At 40.6% G+C, this 19,055-nt stretch overlaps 1 protein-coding gene across 1 annotated transcript in view; it reads right to left on the reverse strand.

The window, feature by feature from the left end:
• Nucleotides 1-15,090, reverse strand: part of BICRAL (BICRA like chromatin remodeling complex associated protein) — a 36,697-nt gene extending 21,607 nt beyond the window's left edge. The window contains exons 1-6 of the mRNA XM_082249775.1: nt 14,953-15,090; nt 14,616-14,661; nt 11,752-11,800; nt 8,820-8,888; nt 5,077-6,690; nt 1,505-1,595 (exon numbers count right to left, since the gene is read on the reverse strand). Coding sequence (XP_082105901.1) covers nt 1,505-1,595; nt 5,077-6,690; nt 8,820-8,888; nt 11,752-11,800; nt 14,616-14,656 — 1,864 coding nt within the window. The 5' untranslated portion in view covers nt 14,657-14,661; nt 14,953-15,090. The remainder of the gene's footprint in view (nt 1-1,504; nt 1,596-5,076; nt 6,691-8,819; nt 8,889-11,751; nt 11,801-14,615; nt 14,662-14,952) is intronic.
• Between the last annotated feature and the right edge of the window lie 3,965 nt (nt 15,091-19,055).

Raw genomic sequence — 19,055 nt, forward strand, 5'->3', positions numbered from 1 at the left:
TTATTTTAAATGCTACAGCAGATGCTGTGATCAGTGCGTGTTTCTGTTAAAACGTGGTGGCTTCTACCCACTGATGTCCACTCTGCTGCCACCTAGATTGTTGTCCAACAAGCTGGAAAATCTCTGCACAGGGTAAGGCTGAGAATGTATTATTGTCAAAAGGAGAAATCCCCCAAACAGGACAGCAATTAAAATACCTTTTTATTTTAACCACTTCCCGACCCCCCGCTGCCTATTTACTGCGGCAGGGTGGCTCTCCTGGGCAAACCGACGTAGAGCTACGTCAGTCGCACACGGGAAGGTAGGGGGGAAAAGCGCGCCACCGGCGGTGCGCTCCCGCCCCCCACTCGGCAGCGGGGGAGCCGATGCGTGTGTCAGGCGGCTCCGATTGCTGCCTGACACCCGTGATCGCTCCCCGCTGTGAGAGAAGGACGGTCGGTTGTTGTAAACACAGCTGACTGTCCTTATCCCTGAAATGATCACAGAGCTCATGTGATCCTTCTATATAGGATCACATGTCTCTATGGTCATCTCAGAAGCCTCGCCCCCCCCCCCTCCACAGTTAGGATCACTCCCCTAGGGTCACATTTAACCCCTTGATCACCTATACTGTTAACCCCTTCCCTGCCAGTGTCATTATTACAGTAACAGTCTATATTTTTTGCACTGATTACTGTAGCAATGTCACTGGCACCCCCAAAAGTGTCAAAAATGTCACTTAGGGGATCTGCTCTCAGAAAAAATCTCAGATCGCCACCATTACTAGTAAAAAAAACAATAAAAATGACAAATCTTTCCCCGTAGTTAGTAGACGCGATAACTTTTGCGCAAACCAAACAAAAATACGCTTATTGCAAATTTTTTTACCAAAAATATGTAGCAGAAAACAAATTGGCCTAAAATGTTACAAAAATTTTGATTTTTAATTTTTTTTTGATAACATCATATAGCAGAATGTGAAAAATATTGTTTTTTTTTTTTTTTTTTAAATTGTCGCTCTTTTCTTGTTTATAGCGCAAAAAAAAAAAAAAATTTGCACAGGTGATCAAATACCACCAAAAGAAAGCACTATTTGTGGGAAAAAAAGGACACCAATTTTATTTAGGTACAGCGTCGCACAACCACGCAATTAAAGTAATGCAGTGCCGAATCGCAAAATAGGGCCTGGTCATTAAAGTCTTAAAGTGGTTAATGTATATATTGCTGCTTGTGTCCCCGCTAGAATATTACTGGTATATACAGCGTAGATCTATTAAACAAACCTCCTATGCAAAGAAGGTGTGCTGTTTGCTACATTCCTGTATATAACTGCTGATGAACCGCTTTAAAATGTAAGTACTATTGCTAGTTGCATTTTGAAAATGCATTTAACGATTCATTCATAAATACAAAACTTTTATTAATGTGTGTCTTTTATATCTGCCCGGCTTCCACTTTTAATGAGAGCAATCCTTACCCACTGCTATCTATCCATCAAGATAATACCATACACCAATAAAGGTACCTGTCAGTGAAGCAATGTGTGCGTGACATTGTCTCTCCTGGTTTTTCAGTGATGAAACTGGAGAGAGGGGACTGGAGAGTATTTTTGCAGTCTGCAAGAAAAGAAAACACATCAAAAACATGCATGTAAGATCTCTTACTTTATATTTATCTATTTCTTTCCATTTAAATTACAAATGCAAATTTCATTTTTTACATTCTTATTTGGTGTTCAGACATTCCCATATGCTGAGGACAAGGAAAAGGTGCACACAAGAACAAAACCTCAAATTTCTGCTTATAAACCTGCCAGTAAATGACAAGCGATTATGTAACATTGCAGACTATTACAGTAAAAGATCGTTCACATTGCCGCGACCTTTAATCAGACATCCCTGCGTGACTTTCTTGCGTCTTGCATACGACCTAACAGATGTCAAGCAAGTCATGTTGAAGTTGCACCAAAGTAGTGCAGGAACCTTTTCCTAAGTCGATTACAATGGTTCAATTGCCGTTAATGGGGCGTGATTTGCCATGCGACTTGTGAACTTGTGAACCAGGACCAGGGCTAAATCATGATTGACAATGTTTATTGGAATTTCCAAGGACAAAGAAAGAAACAGATTCATAAACAGATGAGTGTTCCTCTTCTCACTAATGCCAAATTTGTATAAGGACAGAAGAGAAAAATTCCATATGGTACCCACAATGCCACCTGCTTTTGCAATCTAGCATTGTGGCATTACCTAAAAATACCATTCCATTGGATTCCTTCTCCAAGTTCTATGCTGCCAACTACCCTGACCTCCTACAAAAGCTCAAGCTCCTTCTACCTACCTTGTCCTCATACACATTGTCATGGCCGGCAGCATAATGACGTACCTATCTAGGCTACAGTACTTACATTGGGTGCTACCAATCCCTCTTCCTCCACTTATCTTTTGTATTATCCAAAACCAGGTTATGCACTTAATGTGGCTCAATCGCATGACTGAGAATCCCCAAGCATATTATGTTCCAGATCAGACTTAATGGGGACTTAGGCATTCAAAACTTTTTAAGATACTATAAAGCAGATGAAATGGCACAGACATCTAAATACTACGCTATGACTCAAACCCTGTTCTGGGGCAATCTGAAAGCTGAAGACTGCGCTCCTCTATCTATTCATGACCTCCTCTGACGTCTTACCAAAGACAAATAACCCATATCCAATCCCTCTAGCAGACATTTTCCTTGGATTTGGGATGACCATGCTCAGGAGGTCTTCTCTTACCGCATTTAACCCTCCTATCCATTATACATAACCCCTCATTTTCTCCTGGTTTTGGTCGCCTAATTCTTTTAGAAATTGGATAACCTCAGGAGTAACTACATTTCTCCATCTGCTAACCCTGAGAGATATAAAATCCTTTCCAAACCTAGAGGAACAATATCAGTTATCTAACACTGAGATTTCCAGGTGTTCAACACTACGTTTCCATCACAATACATCTTTCCGGTGAGAAGTTAGATTTTACACCCTTTCAATCTAAATGCAAAAATAAGTCTCACTCACCTGGGATGATCTCACTACTATATAGTACACTGCTGTCTAAATACTCCCCCTCTCCTCTTACATACAGTATGTGCAGAAGTAGTAAGCAGACTTGGGCAAGGCTTTGAAACATGATGAGCGGGCTCAAATTTGGGATACCACGAAATCCTGCTCACGCAACTTATAATAATGAGATGGTACATAGTACCCTAACGCTTGGGAGGAATATATCTTGACACCCCTGCTATATGTTTCCAAGTCTGTTCTGAAGTGCGCTCATTTTTGCACCTATGGTGGATCTTCCGCCATTGTTTAAAATGCTTGAACTCAAGTGTATGAAAGAATATGTACTCAACAAACATTTCCCATGAACCCATTTAAAACACTTTTCAAGCTGAAACATTCAAATATCACTAAATGTTTACACCTATGATGAAAGTTTTGGCGGCTGAAGAAAAGCGGTAGCAACGGCATGGCTCACCGACACTATTCATATTACAGAGGTTAAATCTAGATTGCAATTGATACTGATCAATCAGAAACTGATGGCCAAACAACACAGTACAAAAAATTTATAAAGGGATCTTTTTCTTGCCTGCGACTTTGGCGGTCACCTTCTGGAACTTTAATAGACATGTCCACTTTACATCTCTTTGTGGCCCTGTTGCTGCGAGTTCTCCCTGGCCAGACCCATTTTACCAACCTAGTTCTTCCTCCTTTACCTACTTTACTCTTTTCTATAGCTGGTTCTTTCTCTGGTCCACTTTCTGCTCTTTTGATGAATGTATTGTACCTCTAGGACACTTACACTATATTTTCAAAAGTATTGGGATGCCTGGCTTTACATGCGCATGAACTTTAATGGCATCCCAGTCTTAGTCCGTAGCTTTTGATATATAGTTGCCCCCCCTTGCAGCTATAACAGCTTTAACTCTTCTGGGAAGGCTGTCCACAAGGTTTAGGAGTGTGTCTATGGGAATGTTTGACCATTCTTATAGAAGAGCATTTGTGAGTTCAGGCACTGATGTTGGATGAAAATGCCTGGCTCACAGTCTCCTCTCTAATTCATCCCAAAGGTGTTCTATCGGGTTGAGGTCAGTCAGGTTCCTCCACCCCAAACTCGCTCTTCTATGTCTTTATGGACCTTGCTTTGTGCACTGGTCCAAACCATTTGTTGGAGAGGGGAATTTGATGTGGGGTTGTTTTTCAGGGGTTGGGCTTGGCCCCTTCGTTCCAGTGAAGGGATCTCTTAAGGTGTCAGCATACCAAGACATTTTGGACAATTTCATACTCCTAACTTTGTGAGAACAATTTGGGGATGGCCCTTTGTGTTCCAACATGACTGCGCACCAGTGCACAAAGCAAGGTCCATAAAGGCATGGATGAGCGAGGTTTTGGGTGGAGGAATTTGACTGGCCTGCACAGAGTCCTGACTTTAACCTGATAGAACACCTTTGGGATCAGTTAGAGCGGAGACTGAGAGCCAGGCTTTCTTGTCCAATATCAGTGCCTGACTTCACAAATGCGCTTCAGGAACAATGGTCAAATATTCCCATAGACACACTGCTAAACCTTGTGGACAGCCTTCCCAGAAGAGTTAAAGCTGTTATAGCTGCAAAGGGTGGGCCAACTCAATATTGAACCCTATGGACTAAGAATGGGATGCCATTAAAGTTCATGTGCGTGAAAGGTAGGCGTTCCAATACTTTTGACAATATAGTGTATGTTTATCTGGATACAACATCTACTCAACTTGTTATCTATTATAGATAAACTGTCTACACATATTTGTATACAGTACTTAATTTCTATAATAAAAATATTGAACAAGAAAATGATCATAACATATGGGAAACATTGTATTTGCAGTCCTCCAAACATTTCAAACACAAACACTGTTTATTGCTTGGGGGCTGTGGAAGGTGAAAAATCTATCTTACAACGGGGAGGAACCCCCAATCAAAGAGAAATTTAACATATTTTTTATGGATCACTCTAAAATTATTTTAAACTAAAAACACCTTAGAATGATAACACAGAGCTTCACTATGCCTTACCTGGTTAAGAGAAAATGCCTGCTGAGAAGCTGTTTTGGGACTTAAACTGCTGCTGGTTTTAGAATTGGAGGACTGAAGATGGGTTTCATTCATTGCAGTTTGTGCTCTGTTCTGTTCCTGCTCTGTTATGTAACTGTCCGTTCCTCGTGGAAATCCTACTCCAGTTCGCTGAAGTCCGGCTCCAGAACTTACAATGGTGAAGCGGTTTCCAGATGACATATTTGAGCAACTAGTTGGCGTTGATGAGATGCCTGATCTTCCTAGAATAGTGGTGCTTTGACCAGGAGACAAATGCAGTAGTGTAGGAGACAGCTGCGCCATCTGCCCTCCCACACTTTGAGATGGTCCATGGTTCAAAATGACTTGACCTCCAGAACTTGTAAATGACTGTCCAGGAACAATTTGCACAGCTGTACCCGGACTATGTAACATTTGCCCTGGGTACTGCTGACAAGCCCTAACCATACCTGTTGAGTTTCTGCTCATCAACATGTGTTCGGGAGGAACCTGTTGAGAACCCAGATGGGATTGCTGTGTCTGTGCAAGTTGATGGTTAATGGCCTGGATTTGCTGCATTGAATTATTATTTAGTGAAAGGCCAGCGGGAATGATAAATTGGTTTGGATGACAGTGTTGTTGACCAACTGGAGAATGAATGACAATGCTACCACCCCCTGGCTGCTGACTGGATGGTTTACGAGAACATTGCTGGTTTGCTGGCATTTGTTGACTCATAGAGGAACTCTGGGATGCTGTGACGAACGGGATACCTTGATGCCCATGATGATGTTGTACTCCTACATGACTAACACTGTAATGTCCCTGCTGTCCTACTTGCATTGGTTTAGGCTGAATATTTATGTGAGCTTTGTTAGAATTTGGTGCTGGTCCTCTGTGAATAATAATATTATGAACAGGTAAAGATGCTTGAAAATTGCCACTATTGAATGGTTGTCCTGCTGGACTCGTGTTTGGACTTCCAAAAACAGCATTGCCATTTGGTGTCTGTCTTTGTATTACAAGCCCCCCACCAGCATTGGGAGGTACTTGTTGGCCACCTTTGAGTATAATCTGGGAACCATCAAGATTGTTTATAGTCATCACTGGAGATTGACTATTAATGGAACCAATTACATGGATCTGCCCAGAACTGCCATGTCCACTATTTGGCATCTGCTGGCCAGGAATAATTCCAACATGTTGCATAAAACCATGCTGCACACCTACGGTGTTTCCTGCAAATGATGCACCTAACTGCTGTTGAACTACAGGCACATGGGTCACTCCTAGGGGATGTAATGTTTGGCCTGAGTAACTAGGGTCAGTGTTGGTATGAGTAAACGATGCTGATGAATGAGCGTGAAATGGAACATTAGAAAACTGTTGGCCAGATTCTATGCTGGCATCCAAGTAAGCCTCTTCTGCCAAAATCTGTTCTGTGATGTTGGCCTCCTGCAATGACTTTTGTAAGATGTCCTCAGTGAGGTCTGGCATAGGGGATGGTTCAAGATCGCCTTCAAAGTACTGAATGTTAGTAGACATTTCCATTCCATCTTTGGATTCTTCTTCCTCTGGGCTGCGTGCAGTTTTAGCAGATGATTTAGCATCAGCAAGCTGAGGAAAAAGCATGTAGAAGGTTAAAAAGAGTGCAGCAAAAAAAAAAAAAAAAAATGAAAGAGTTTCATCAGGGGGTGTGTTTTCTGGGGTTCATATAAAGATATCCATAATGAACACAAATTTTTCAATTGCTTGTTAAAATAAATCAAATTTTTTAAAAAACGTTTTAGAGGGAAGAGTGCAAGTTCTGATCATAGCAACCAGCAACTCATAATGTACACCCCCCGCTTCAATGTCCTGCTTATGAACTAGCCTATCATGGATTTATATATAAAGCATTGCTTCTAGGAATAGTCATTCTAATAATATGTGAATTTTATTTCCATGGAGCAAAAGACAAATCCTGAGTGGTTTCATTTCAATATATTTTGCCAAAAGGATCCTCCATATTTAAGAGAAATAAATGTAGCTATATCCTTAAAGATTTTCATATCCTCCATTTATATATGCAAAGGATTAATGCTGCAAGTTTGTCCAAGGATTGTCTTTGTGTACCAACCAAACCACCATAGCTCTCTAGACACTAATCACCTTCTATCTGACATGCAATGGAGAAACCTCCCATATGTACACATCAGCGCTCCTCAAGCATGAAGGCTGTAAGTGCTTTGTTAAGAGCATAAATAGAAATTCCACTATGTAAGCATCATGTGTTGTCCACTCCATGTTTGCTCTGTCTGTGTTTTTGCCCTGTGTGCGGGTGGCTGGTTGACACCAGAATAGCATCAAAAAGTGTGCCACGTTCCCATGTGATTCCTCAAATTGCAGCGACTTCAAAGTAGTTCATGCACTAATTTGATCCGACTTTCATGCAACTTGAGGGCCATAGACTTTAATGTTAACCTTTAAAACTTGTATGAAAGTCATACCTGAATGTTATGCAATGCAACAGTTGTGCAACAGTTGTCCATTATCACTGGTCAAAGCCAAAGTCGTATCCAAGTCACACCCATTCAAAGTGGCGTCAAAGTTGCACTTTTATGCAAAGTCGGTGCAACTTTGGAACCGTACAAGTTTGAATGGAGCCTAACTGGGTGTGTTTGTACTGACTGTATGTGCATGGCCATGAACTGACTCTGACTTTCTTATCTAGGACTACAGAATAATTAATGTCTGTTATAGAGATAGGAGAGTGGAAGAGTTTGAGTAGTTCAGCAAAAGACATTTGATTAGGGCTGACACCACACACCACCACAAAAGAACTTAAAGTGTTACTGAACCCAGGAGCCTGTATTCACTATATCTGGTCTCCCACAGTACATAGAACATGGAAATTATTTTAGTAAATATAAACTGCTAAATACCTTTTCTCATCAGCAGTATATAGCAGTCTTGTGACTTCTATCAGTATTGGAGGAGTTTTATATTCTTGAAGGAGGAGTTTTCATTCTCCTCTGATTGTCCAATGAGGCTGCATGACCCCTGACCCCGGTGGCCTCGGCAGGGGGGGGGGCTGACCGGGGCTATAGCCCTGAGTGTGCCCGCAAAAAGCCCCGAGTCTCGTGTGGATGATTTACTGTTATTAGCCCAGAGTGTCCGTCCACTGTCTAATATGCTTCCCCTCTCCTGCCTGGCCTGCCACACTGGTTTCTAGTATCGCCTGGCGACGCGTCTACCTGACCCTCTGTCTGGACAGTGCTGATTGGCCCTGTGCTGATCACATGCACTCTCCCAAGAAAAAAAAAAACTCTCTAGCAATACACTCCAAACTGAGCATGTGCAGCCTTCCCCCAAGACTCTGTTCTATCAGCAGATACATTCGGGACAGTGGAAGAAGGGGAGGACCAGAGAAGACAGAATTAAACAGCCTTTTTACACAATGCAGAGGATTAACCCCTTAGGTTCCACAGTGAGTATAACAAGCATGCTTTACTGCATATACAGATTGATTTTACTGTTGTGGGTTTAGTAATGCTTTACCAGTAGAGTGCATTTCTGACAAATCAAAAGGAATTTTTCTGTACCTGCAGGGGTTTTAAAGGAATATAACACAGGGAAATGCACATATGTTGCAGAGATGTAAAAAAAAAAAAAAAAGGCTATAGATTTTATTTAAATATAGCTTCTTATTTCTGATCATTGTTTAAGACGATATCCTCATTTTGTTTGGTCTCATTTATACTTACATTAGCATTGGCAAAAATAGAGTTTGAATTTGAAGCTGAAAAATCTGCATCCGTTAATTCATCAGCATCCTGTTAAGTAAAACAAAGAACAATTAATTTAGGGTAAAATATTTAAAAACATTTTTCAAATTTAAAAGTTAAAGCACAAGAAGCATTTAGGCTAAGTTCACATGTAGGCGTTTTGGGGCGTTTTTCTGCTCTAGGATCAGCTCAAAAAACGCCCAACAAGACAAATCCTATTCATTTCAATGGCCCCTGTTAACATCTGAGCGTTTTGACGTCTTAAGCAAAACACCCAACGCTCAAAAAAGTACATGAGCTTCTTTTTGGGCAGATTATTTTTTTCCATTGGTCACTTGTCAACCTAAAAACACCATGTTCTACAAGTATAGTGGAGAGGTATATGTAGGCTGACATTGCTGATCTCTGTCTGCAAATGTTAGTTACCTTGCTGGCTGTGAGTTCAATACAATATTTCACAGAACAAGTATGCAGCAAGTGAAATCAAAGGAGAGTCCGAACTGATTTGAATACTCCGTAAGGTCAGTGACACAAGAAGAAAGCCATTAGATCAGGATGATAGCCAAACAACCAGAATTTTGGTGGGAGAAGTCAGTAATAGATGCCTACGTATTCCTTAAGTACAGGCTTGTTTTAAAATAACACCTTTCAAGTGAAAGGGAGTAAAAAAAAGTTGGTTGCAGGATAAAACTTGTCCCATAACTTTGACAGGAACCTTTTGGAAAACTATTTCAATGTCTCCTCGCCATTTAATTTATGGACAGGTTATGGACAGCCAAGTATTTCCATATTTTTAATTAACAGTAAAAAAATCTTAATAAATCCCCACTGACCTTTTAGCTGCAGACAATGTGAAGAAATAATAAAATAACAGAAGCACTAAAGTTGCTTAAGGCTCCTGTTTAAGGCCACGCCATCATGCGGATCCGCCTGCTCAGCAGGGGAAATCTCTGCTGACCCACGCTGAGCAGGCGGATGACAGATCCATGTCCGTCCTGCTATGCAGAGCAGACACAGACACAGCCTGCTGATCTCTGTGGGACAGATAGATGGAAATGGGCCGCCTGTCTGTTTCCAGAGATGTATAGTAACGAAGTAGAACTACTTCACTACTGTACTTAAGTACCGAAAGGCGGTATCTGTACTTTCCTAGAGTAGAATTTTTTTCTCCTACTTCCACTTTTACATTTTTTCGATGATTTCAATACTTCTACTCTGAATTTTTTTTTTTTGTGCTGCATAGTTACTCGTTACAATTATAAAAATTACCACTGCCAGAACTGTAGATGGCAGGTTTCATGAAGCTCAAAAAAATGTGTATAATGTCATGTGTACTTTTGACTTCTTTTGACTTCTTTCTTTAATAACTTTAACTTTAATAACTTTAACTTTAATAAACTTTTGACTTCTTTCTTTAATAACTACAGAGAGGGAAAAAAGTATTTGATCCCCTGCTGATTTTGTATGTTTTCCCACTGACAAAGAAATTATTAGTCTATAATTTTAATGGTAGGTTTATTTTAACAGTGAGAGACAGAATAACAAAATAAATAAATAAATAAATAAAACGCATTTCAAAAAAGTTATAAATTGATTTCCATTTTAATGAGTAAAATAAGTATTAGATCCCCTATCAATCAGCAAGATTTCTAGCTCCCAGGTGTCTTCTATACAGATAACAAGCTGAGATTAGGAGCACTCTCTTAAAGCGAGTGCTCCTAATCTAGGCTTGTTACCTGTATAAAAGACACCTGTCCACAGAAGCAATCCCTCCTGAGATGTGTACAAACCTGGTGGCCAACTACAGGAAACGTCTGACCTCTGTGATTGCCAACAAGAGTTTTGCCATCAAGTACTATGTCATGTTTTGCGAAGGGGCCAAATACTTATTTCACTCATTATAATGTAAATCAATTTATAACCTTTTTTAAATGCGTTTTTCTGGATTTTTTTGTTGTTATTCTGTCTCTAACTGTTGAAATACACCTACCATTAAAACTAGACTGATCATTTCTTTGTCAATGGACAAACATACAAAATCACCAGGGGATCAAATACTTTTTTCCCCTCACTGTACATGCATGACTCTCAGAGGCATGATAATAAGACTGACAGTTACTTGATGGGACTTGTAGTTGTTCCCTTATGCCACAGCACATGGAAAGCATGTAGCATAAAGTTAGCCTAAACAAATCTTTTTCAGATCACAAAGATATTCAAATAACTCAAAATCTCCACAAATGATTTATGTTATACCCAAGCGCAGTAAAGCATGATGTATATGCAGTAAAGTATGCTTGTTGTACTCACTGTTGAACCTAAGGGGTGAATCCTGCGCATTGTGTATAAAGGCTGTGTGATCCTGTCTCTCTGATCCTCCCCTTCTTTCTCTGACTCCAACCCATCTCATGATAGAACAGGGCCTTTGTAGTCAGGCTGCACATGCTCAGTTTTGTGTGTATTGTTAGAGGGTTGTTTTTTTTTTCTTGGGAGAGTGCATGTGATCAGCAAAGGGCCAATCAGCACAGTCCTGACATGTTCAGACAGAGGATAAGGGGAGAATGAAAACTCCTCCTACAAGCTTTACTATGAACTGGTACAAGTCACAAGGCTGCTATATACTGCTGATGAGAAAAGTTATTTAGCAGTTTATGATTACTAAAAAAAATTGCAGTTCCATAATCTGTGTACTGTGGGAGACCAGATATAGTGAATGCGGGGTTCTGTGTTTAGTAACACTTTAACCTCTGCCCTCTGCCTTTATACCTAGTAATGTTTGGGATCAAAATCAAAGCTAGCAAAAATCCCATAGAATATTTCTGGCACAAGAAAAACACACACACCACAGCCAAAAGATCTAAAAATAAAGATGTCATTCCTTTTTATTTGATGTGCACAGGAAAAAACTTACAGATTTATCTCCCGATCCATGTAGATAATAATTCAATGCCTGAGCGTCCCTTAAAAAAAAAAAAGATTTGCACGTATTTAAAAACACATTTAATTATACAAAGGATTAACTGTCATTTTTCAGCTTTCGGGGAATGCTGGTGGGCTGAATTGTCCACAAACTTCTTATAACATTTCAGGACGAGTATCAAAACTGTCTTGCTAGAGTTCCCATTTATTTTACATATAACAATGAGCCTCAATCCCACTGCTGCAAACGAGAACTACCAATTTTTGAAGATGTATAATCTGCAATGTAAAATTTATGAAAAGTCCAAGAATGTAACTTGTAATGTCTGCAGCCATAAACTCAGGAGCAAAGATTTTGTCCTCCACAGTAAAGCCTGGTACACACCTGTAGTCAGCTCGGCTCAGAGCTGCTGTACTAACAGTCTGGTCATAGGTATGCGCAGCCTATTGCATTAGAGTGTTCACCCTAAAGCTCAAACACACATGCCTTTCTCTGCAGCCTCAGGGCCGAGACAAGTTGTTGGCAGGAGGGGCAGTTGCCCTGGGTGCAATGGTTTATTGCAGGAATGGGGGCACCCTGTGCCAGATGCTTCTGTTACAAGGCTGACAGGAGTAGTAATAGCGACATCCCTGCTAACTCTAACCCTAAGGGAAGGGGGGGGGAGGTGCAGATTAGTATCTTTGCCCCAGGCCAATAAAGGTGAACCTTGGCACCCCAGATGTTTTGGAACTACATTTGTCATGATGCTTATGCACTCTGCAGTGTAGTTGAGCATCATGGGAAATATAGTTCCAAAACATCTGGGGTGCCAAGGTTCGCCATCACTGCCCTAGGTGCTTGATTACCTTGTCTCTGCCCTGTGCAAGGGACAGTGAATAAATGGGAAGTGCTCTGTGCTGAGCCGCTTCCTGTTCATTCACAAACTGAAGCATAGAAAACACAGTTTGCTACGCTTGAGTTATGAATGGACACAGTAAGTGAGTGTGTTCGCTGTGTTCATTTCGAAAAGGAAGGGGCTGGTAAATTACATATTTACTAGCCCCTTTCCCCCCATACCCCGCAGCAGCTGGGGGGAGAGCGAGAAGGAAGCCAGCAGCACTGCCGGGTGGGGGCAACACAGGGGAAGCCCGGGCAGTAGGGGAAATCAGCACCGCACAAAATGATTAGGGTGTGCCAAGGCACACCTGGCATGACTATGAATTTGGTTTTAGTACAGCGATCTCCCCTGCTGAACTATTGTGTTCTGACAGGGCGACAGGGCGATAGGGCGATGCCCCCCCCCCCCCACCAGAACACTCCATTCTGCCCTCTCAGCAATTGGCTGAGAACGCTGATCGGGAGTCGGTCGGAAAACCATTTTTGGTCATGAGCCTTTGACAGAAGCCTGCCTGTTGGACCAGTAAAAAATGTAAAAACCTGTAAACAATGTTAAAGCGTTGCCCATGGAGATTTTTAAGTACTGAAGTTTGGCGCCATTCTACGAGTATGTGCAATTTTAAAGCGTGACATGTTAGATATCGATTTCCTCTGCATAACATCCTCTTTGCACTCACTCTGGAAGTGGTTAAGCACTTTTGCACTGTTTGTATATTTGATTTTTTTATGAATCAATATATATATATATGATTTTTAATCGTTGCACAATTAGCAATTAATGTATGGCAATATTTGTATACATGCATATAACACATATGGAGTAGGGATCGACCGATTATCGGCAAAGCCGATATATCGAGGGCCGATCTGCACTTTCCCCGATATATCGGAATCGGCCCCTGAGGTTACCGATATTGCCGATATTTTGGAAAGTGCTTGGACCGGAATAATGCCTGCAGCTAGAGGCATCACCCCGGTACCGCCGATGGACGGCTGTCTTGTAATGACAACCGATGTGGCTGAGAAGCCGCTCGGCTGTCATTACAAGGAGCGGGAGGGGACATACCCCCCCCCCCCCCCGCCCGGGTCCAACCAGCCTGCACGGCCACCGAAGAGAAGGCCCAAACAAAGCCGCATTCAGCTCTGATTGGGTGTCCATGTAAAAGCCCAGAAATGACTTCCGGGTACTTGGTGCCAAGTCCAAAAAAATTACAGCATTCAAAACAGCCAAACTTGGCGTTTTGAATGCTTTTAAGTGCAGAGGAGGGGTTTGGGGTCTTTTAGACCCCCAGATCCCTCCACAAGAGTATCTGGCAATAAAAAAGCGATATTGGTCGATCACTAATATGGAGGTGGATATAGCGCTACACAATACATTTTAACATTTTGATATTTCCATAACTCCTCCCAGAAGCCAGTCCACTGCTAATGACTGAGGCGGGGTGTTGTTATAGTATTCTAAAGCTATGTACAGCACCCTGCCGGCACTCTTACCAGCTATGATCTGCCTATATTGCATGGAGAAGCAGAGAGATCTCGTGATGACATCACTGGGTAAAAAATAGGGTATAAGACGACCCCCCTAATTTTCATCTACCGGTAATACTTATACTTAGGTTACCTTGGAGATATTATACTCGGCGTATAAGACGACCCCCCATTTTTGGGGGATTTTTTTGAGGTTCAAAAGTAGTCTTATACGCCAGAAAATACAGTATGTAATGAAAACGAAGAGGTTTTATTTAAAAATGTTATTACCGTGTAATGGGGAAGGGGGGACTGCATAAGAACCAAGGAGGGCAAAATACAATATAAGCAGATTAAACTTCAGCTTTAACTAAATAGTTGGTGAAAAAAACCCTTCATTTTATGTTATTAAAATAATTTATTTATCTCAGGTAACTGGAAACAGTAACAGTAAACTGGCACGCAGAGATAGATTACAACAATGATATTTACATAGTAAACAGTACACTTACCCAATAAAATCAAGAAGCCCAGCGTCGTCATCATCGTCCATGTCAGCTACATAAAAAAATGCACTTTCCTTTAATGCATGCATAATTACGGCAAGACTTGTTCACTTATCAAACTGGACGAAGACAAATATGTTCAAATGTAAACTTCTTTAACAATCTCGTCAGATGTTCTAACAATGTGAATAGTAAGATGCAACGTGAAACAAACAATTATGTCAGAGAGAGCTCAGGCGTCTGCCAATCCTTAAACACTGGTCAGAAGAATCTCCATTGGACAGCTTAATTGGTAAAGTAAATAAAGAGAAACATTTTTTACTTCATTAATTGCAGAAAGTACCTTGTGTTCCAAAGCTTTACCACAGCTTTTCCACATGCCAATCATAGGAGACTCCATTTGGAAATGAAGTCAGCACAATCATTGTAACAAAAAAAGACTCCTCTGCCCCTTTAGAATATTGTCTTGCATGTCAAGAAACCTGTAACAAAAAAAGGAAAAGGTTTGAAATACTTTTTTTTTAAGTGGAAGACTATTCTTCTTTTTTCATTTAATTTCCAAATCCCCCTTTTGTAATTAAATCCCCGTGGGGGGTGTAAAAAAAAAAAAAAAAAAAAATATATATATATATATATATATATATATATATATACACACACACACACACAGTATACTGTATACATAGTTACATAGTTAGTCAGGTTGAAAAAAAAAAAGACACAAGTCCATGTAGTTCAACAACCAATAAAAGAGGATAAAAATGTATACAATTTTATATACACAATGCTATACCCACAGTTGATCCAGAAGAAGGCAAAAAAATCTGAAAAGCATGATCCAATTTGCTCCAAAATTCCTTCCTGATCCCCCGAGAGGCAATTGGATATTCCCTGGATCAACTTTACCTATAAATGAACTATATGCTAGAAAAGTACAAATTTTTAGCTGTTCCCATTGATGTAGAGGAGCTCTTGTCAAACACTGGACCCAAGTTTAAAGTAATACTAAAGTCTCGTTTTTAGTTAGTTAAAAATAACAAACATGTTATACTTACATGCTCTATGCAATTGGTTTTGCACAGAGCAGCCCAGATCCTCTTTGGGTTCCTCTTCGCTGCTCCTGGCCCCTCTCTCCTGTTGAGCGCCCCCACATAAAGCAGCTTGCTATGGGGGCACCCCAGCCAAGTCACAGCTCCCTGTGTCCATTTAGACATGGAGCCGTGGCCTGGCCCCACCCCCTTTCTCTTCTCATTGACTGACTGACTTTCATTGACAGTGGGAGGCAATTTTGGCACACTGCTGTCTCAGCCAATGAGGAGGGGTGTCCAAGGCAGCCGAGACCATCCTGAAACATCGCTGGATCTAGATGGACCTCAGGAAAGTTTTAGGGGGGCTGAGGGGAGCTGCTGCACACAGAAGACTTTTTAATGCATAAAATGCATTAAGATAAAATAAACTTCTACCTTTACAATCAATTTAATTCTTGTTATCTTAATAACATTTAACAAATGCCTGACCTTTTGACATACTTGAGCTATAACATTCATGGTACTATGCTGCAGCCTGGAGTTTATAGACAGAAATGTGTTCCTCATTTAAAATGATGTAGGAACTTAATTTAAATGTGCTACGCACATGTGGGAATGGCTACCAAATTTCCAAGATAAATGGCCAGCTACACAAGCTGAAAGCAGGTTAGGGACAACTCTAGAAGCAACACTACAAGAGAGTGAAAACAGACAAGAACCCATTTTCCTATAGAATGCAAAGTCCTGTTTGCTATGGAAATGGTAGACCAGCTATAACAGAAGCTAAGAAACGTTTACTGTATTCCTGTGGCGTATAGACTGGTGCATTTGCTAGGAAAGGATAAGTAGTGTGTGCATATGTAAATGTATGCAAATTTGTAGCAATCTAAATGTCTTATATTGTATTCCTGAAACTGTAAATAATTTGTTAACATAACATTCTTGTTTACTAAAGGTGCATAATTATACTGCTGTGTAGTGTTCTAAGCTTTATTGCATTCAAGAGAAAAATAGCAAAAACAGCAAAAAACAATGGGTCCACAAACACTTAGGCTAAGAAGAAATGGGTTGAATGGTACTGGCCCTAATTTTACATTTAAAACTTTAAATTAGCAATATATATATATATATATATATATATATATATATATATATATATATATATATCTAGATATAGATATATATATATATATATATATATATATATATATATATATAGATAAATATAGATATATATACAGAGTATCTCACAAAAGCGAGTACACCGCTCACATTTTTGTAAATATTTTATTATATCTTTTCATGTGACAACACTGAAGAAATGACACTTTGCTACAATGTAAAGTATTGAGTGTGCAACTTGTATAAATTTGCTGTCCCCCTCAAAATAACTCAACACACATCCATTAATGTCTAAACTGCTGGCAACAAACGTGAGTACACCCCTAAGTGAAAATGTGCAAATTGGGCCCAAAGTGTCAATATTTTGTGTGGCCACCATTATTTTCCAGCATTGCCTTAACCTTCTTGGGCATGGAGTTCACCAGAGCTTCACAGGTTGCCACCGGAGTCCTCTTCCACTCCTCCATGATGACATCACGGAGCTGGGGGATGTTAGAGACCTTGTACTCCACCACCTTCCATTTGAGGATGCCCCACAGATACTCAATAGGGTTTAGGTCTGGAGACATGCTTTGCCAGTCCATCACCTTTATCCTCAGCTTCTTTAGCAAGGCAGTGGTCGTCTTGGAGGTGTGTTTGGGGTTGTTATCATGTTAGAATACTGCCCTGTGGCCCAGTCTCCCAAAAGAGGTGATCATGCTCTGCTTCAGTATGTCTCATTACATGTTGGCATTCATGGTTCCCTCAAAGAACTGTAGCTCCCCAGTGCCAGCAGCACTCATGCAGCCCCAGACCATGACACTCCCACCACCATGCTTGACTGTAGGCAAGACACACTTGTCTTTGTACTCGTCACCTGGTTACCACCACACACGCTTGACACCATATGAACCAAGTTTATCTTTGCAGAGATGAGAAACAGAGAGATCGTTCTCTCTGTTCAGAGCTCTGTGTTGACTGTCAACACAGAGCTCTGGGCTGTGATTGTACACAGCCGATCAGCAGGTGCCAGCCATGAATCATTGGCCAAGACTTGCTGACAGGCTCCTGCTGTGTATAATCACATTGGGTGTCGGCGAGGGGGGGGGGGGCGCTAAACCCAGAAAGGAGCAGCGACGCACGGGTACGTTGCCTTGCCTGTTCGGGACGCCCCTCCGCACTATATTTAGGGTGGGCAGTCCCTAAGTGGTTAAAATAGCCAGGAACAGATTCTTTTCTGGCTTACCTGACAAAGAGCTTTGACTAGTATTACATGCCTGACAAAGAGGTCCTACATGGCCCCCTTCTTCTGTGATATGATAAAAACTTATGGGCATTATTCAAAGATCCATAGTGCACTGACCAATATTTATGTGGATCTGTCACATGACCAGGGTAGGAATTCACACTGCTAATGCTCCATCCAGTCAGTAACTCAAATTTTACGGCCTGTAATGTTGCTCTGGAAGAGAGATGCTGGCGTTCTGGTGGCCTCACTGTTTTGACTCATAGGGGCTTCTGCATGCAGAGGCCACAAACATTCCATTTCCTAATGCAAGCATAACTGTTCCTTTTTTAAAAAATACATATAAATTTAAGCTTACAGGGGTGACCACTAAATATGAGTTTTGGGTTTGGATTAAACATGTTTGCAGTGCACCAAACAGATAAACTTGGTAAATGACATCACCAGGAAACGCAAACTGGTATGGTATAGATTTTTTTTTTTTTTAAATATATTGATATATTGTTCATGACCATATGTAAACAATTATGTAATTTTGTGCATTTAAAAATACGACCACATGTGGTCAATGACACCCCCTGAAAAAAATATGTAAAAATACATATAAAAATACATATAAATATAAGCTTATAGGGGTGACCACTAAATATGAGTTTTGGGTTTGGATTAAACATGTTTGCAGTGCACCGAACAGATGAACTTTGTAAATGGCACCACCCGGAAATGCAAGCTAGCATGGTATAGATTTTTTTTTTTTTTAATATATTGATATATTGTTCATGGCCATATGTAAACAATTATGTAATTTTGTGCATTTTAACTTACGACCATATGTGGTCAATGAAGACCCCTGGGATACCTCTGCCACTTTGTTTACTAACAGAAGCCAGCACAAACTGTTATTTAGCCGAAATATATTTTTTAAAAGTCACTTTTGCTGGAGAAGATTTTACAGGTGTGCAACCCTACTTTTAGGTTTAGGGTATTCCCCAAGCATTTTGATTAAAGGAAATGTGATTTTTTTTTTTTTGTGTTGCTCTTTACGCTGCATTAAAAGAACCATGCCCTATT

The sequence above is a fragment of the Pelophylax lessonae genome (genome assembly GCF_965119305.1).
Source record: "Pelophylax lessonae genome assembly, chromosome: 3".
NCBI classification, from domain to species: Eukaryota; Metazoa; Chordata; class Amphibia; order Anura; family Ranidae; genus Pelophylax; species Pelophylax lessonae.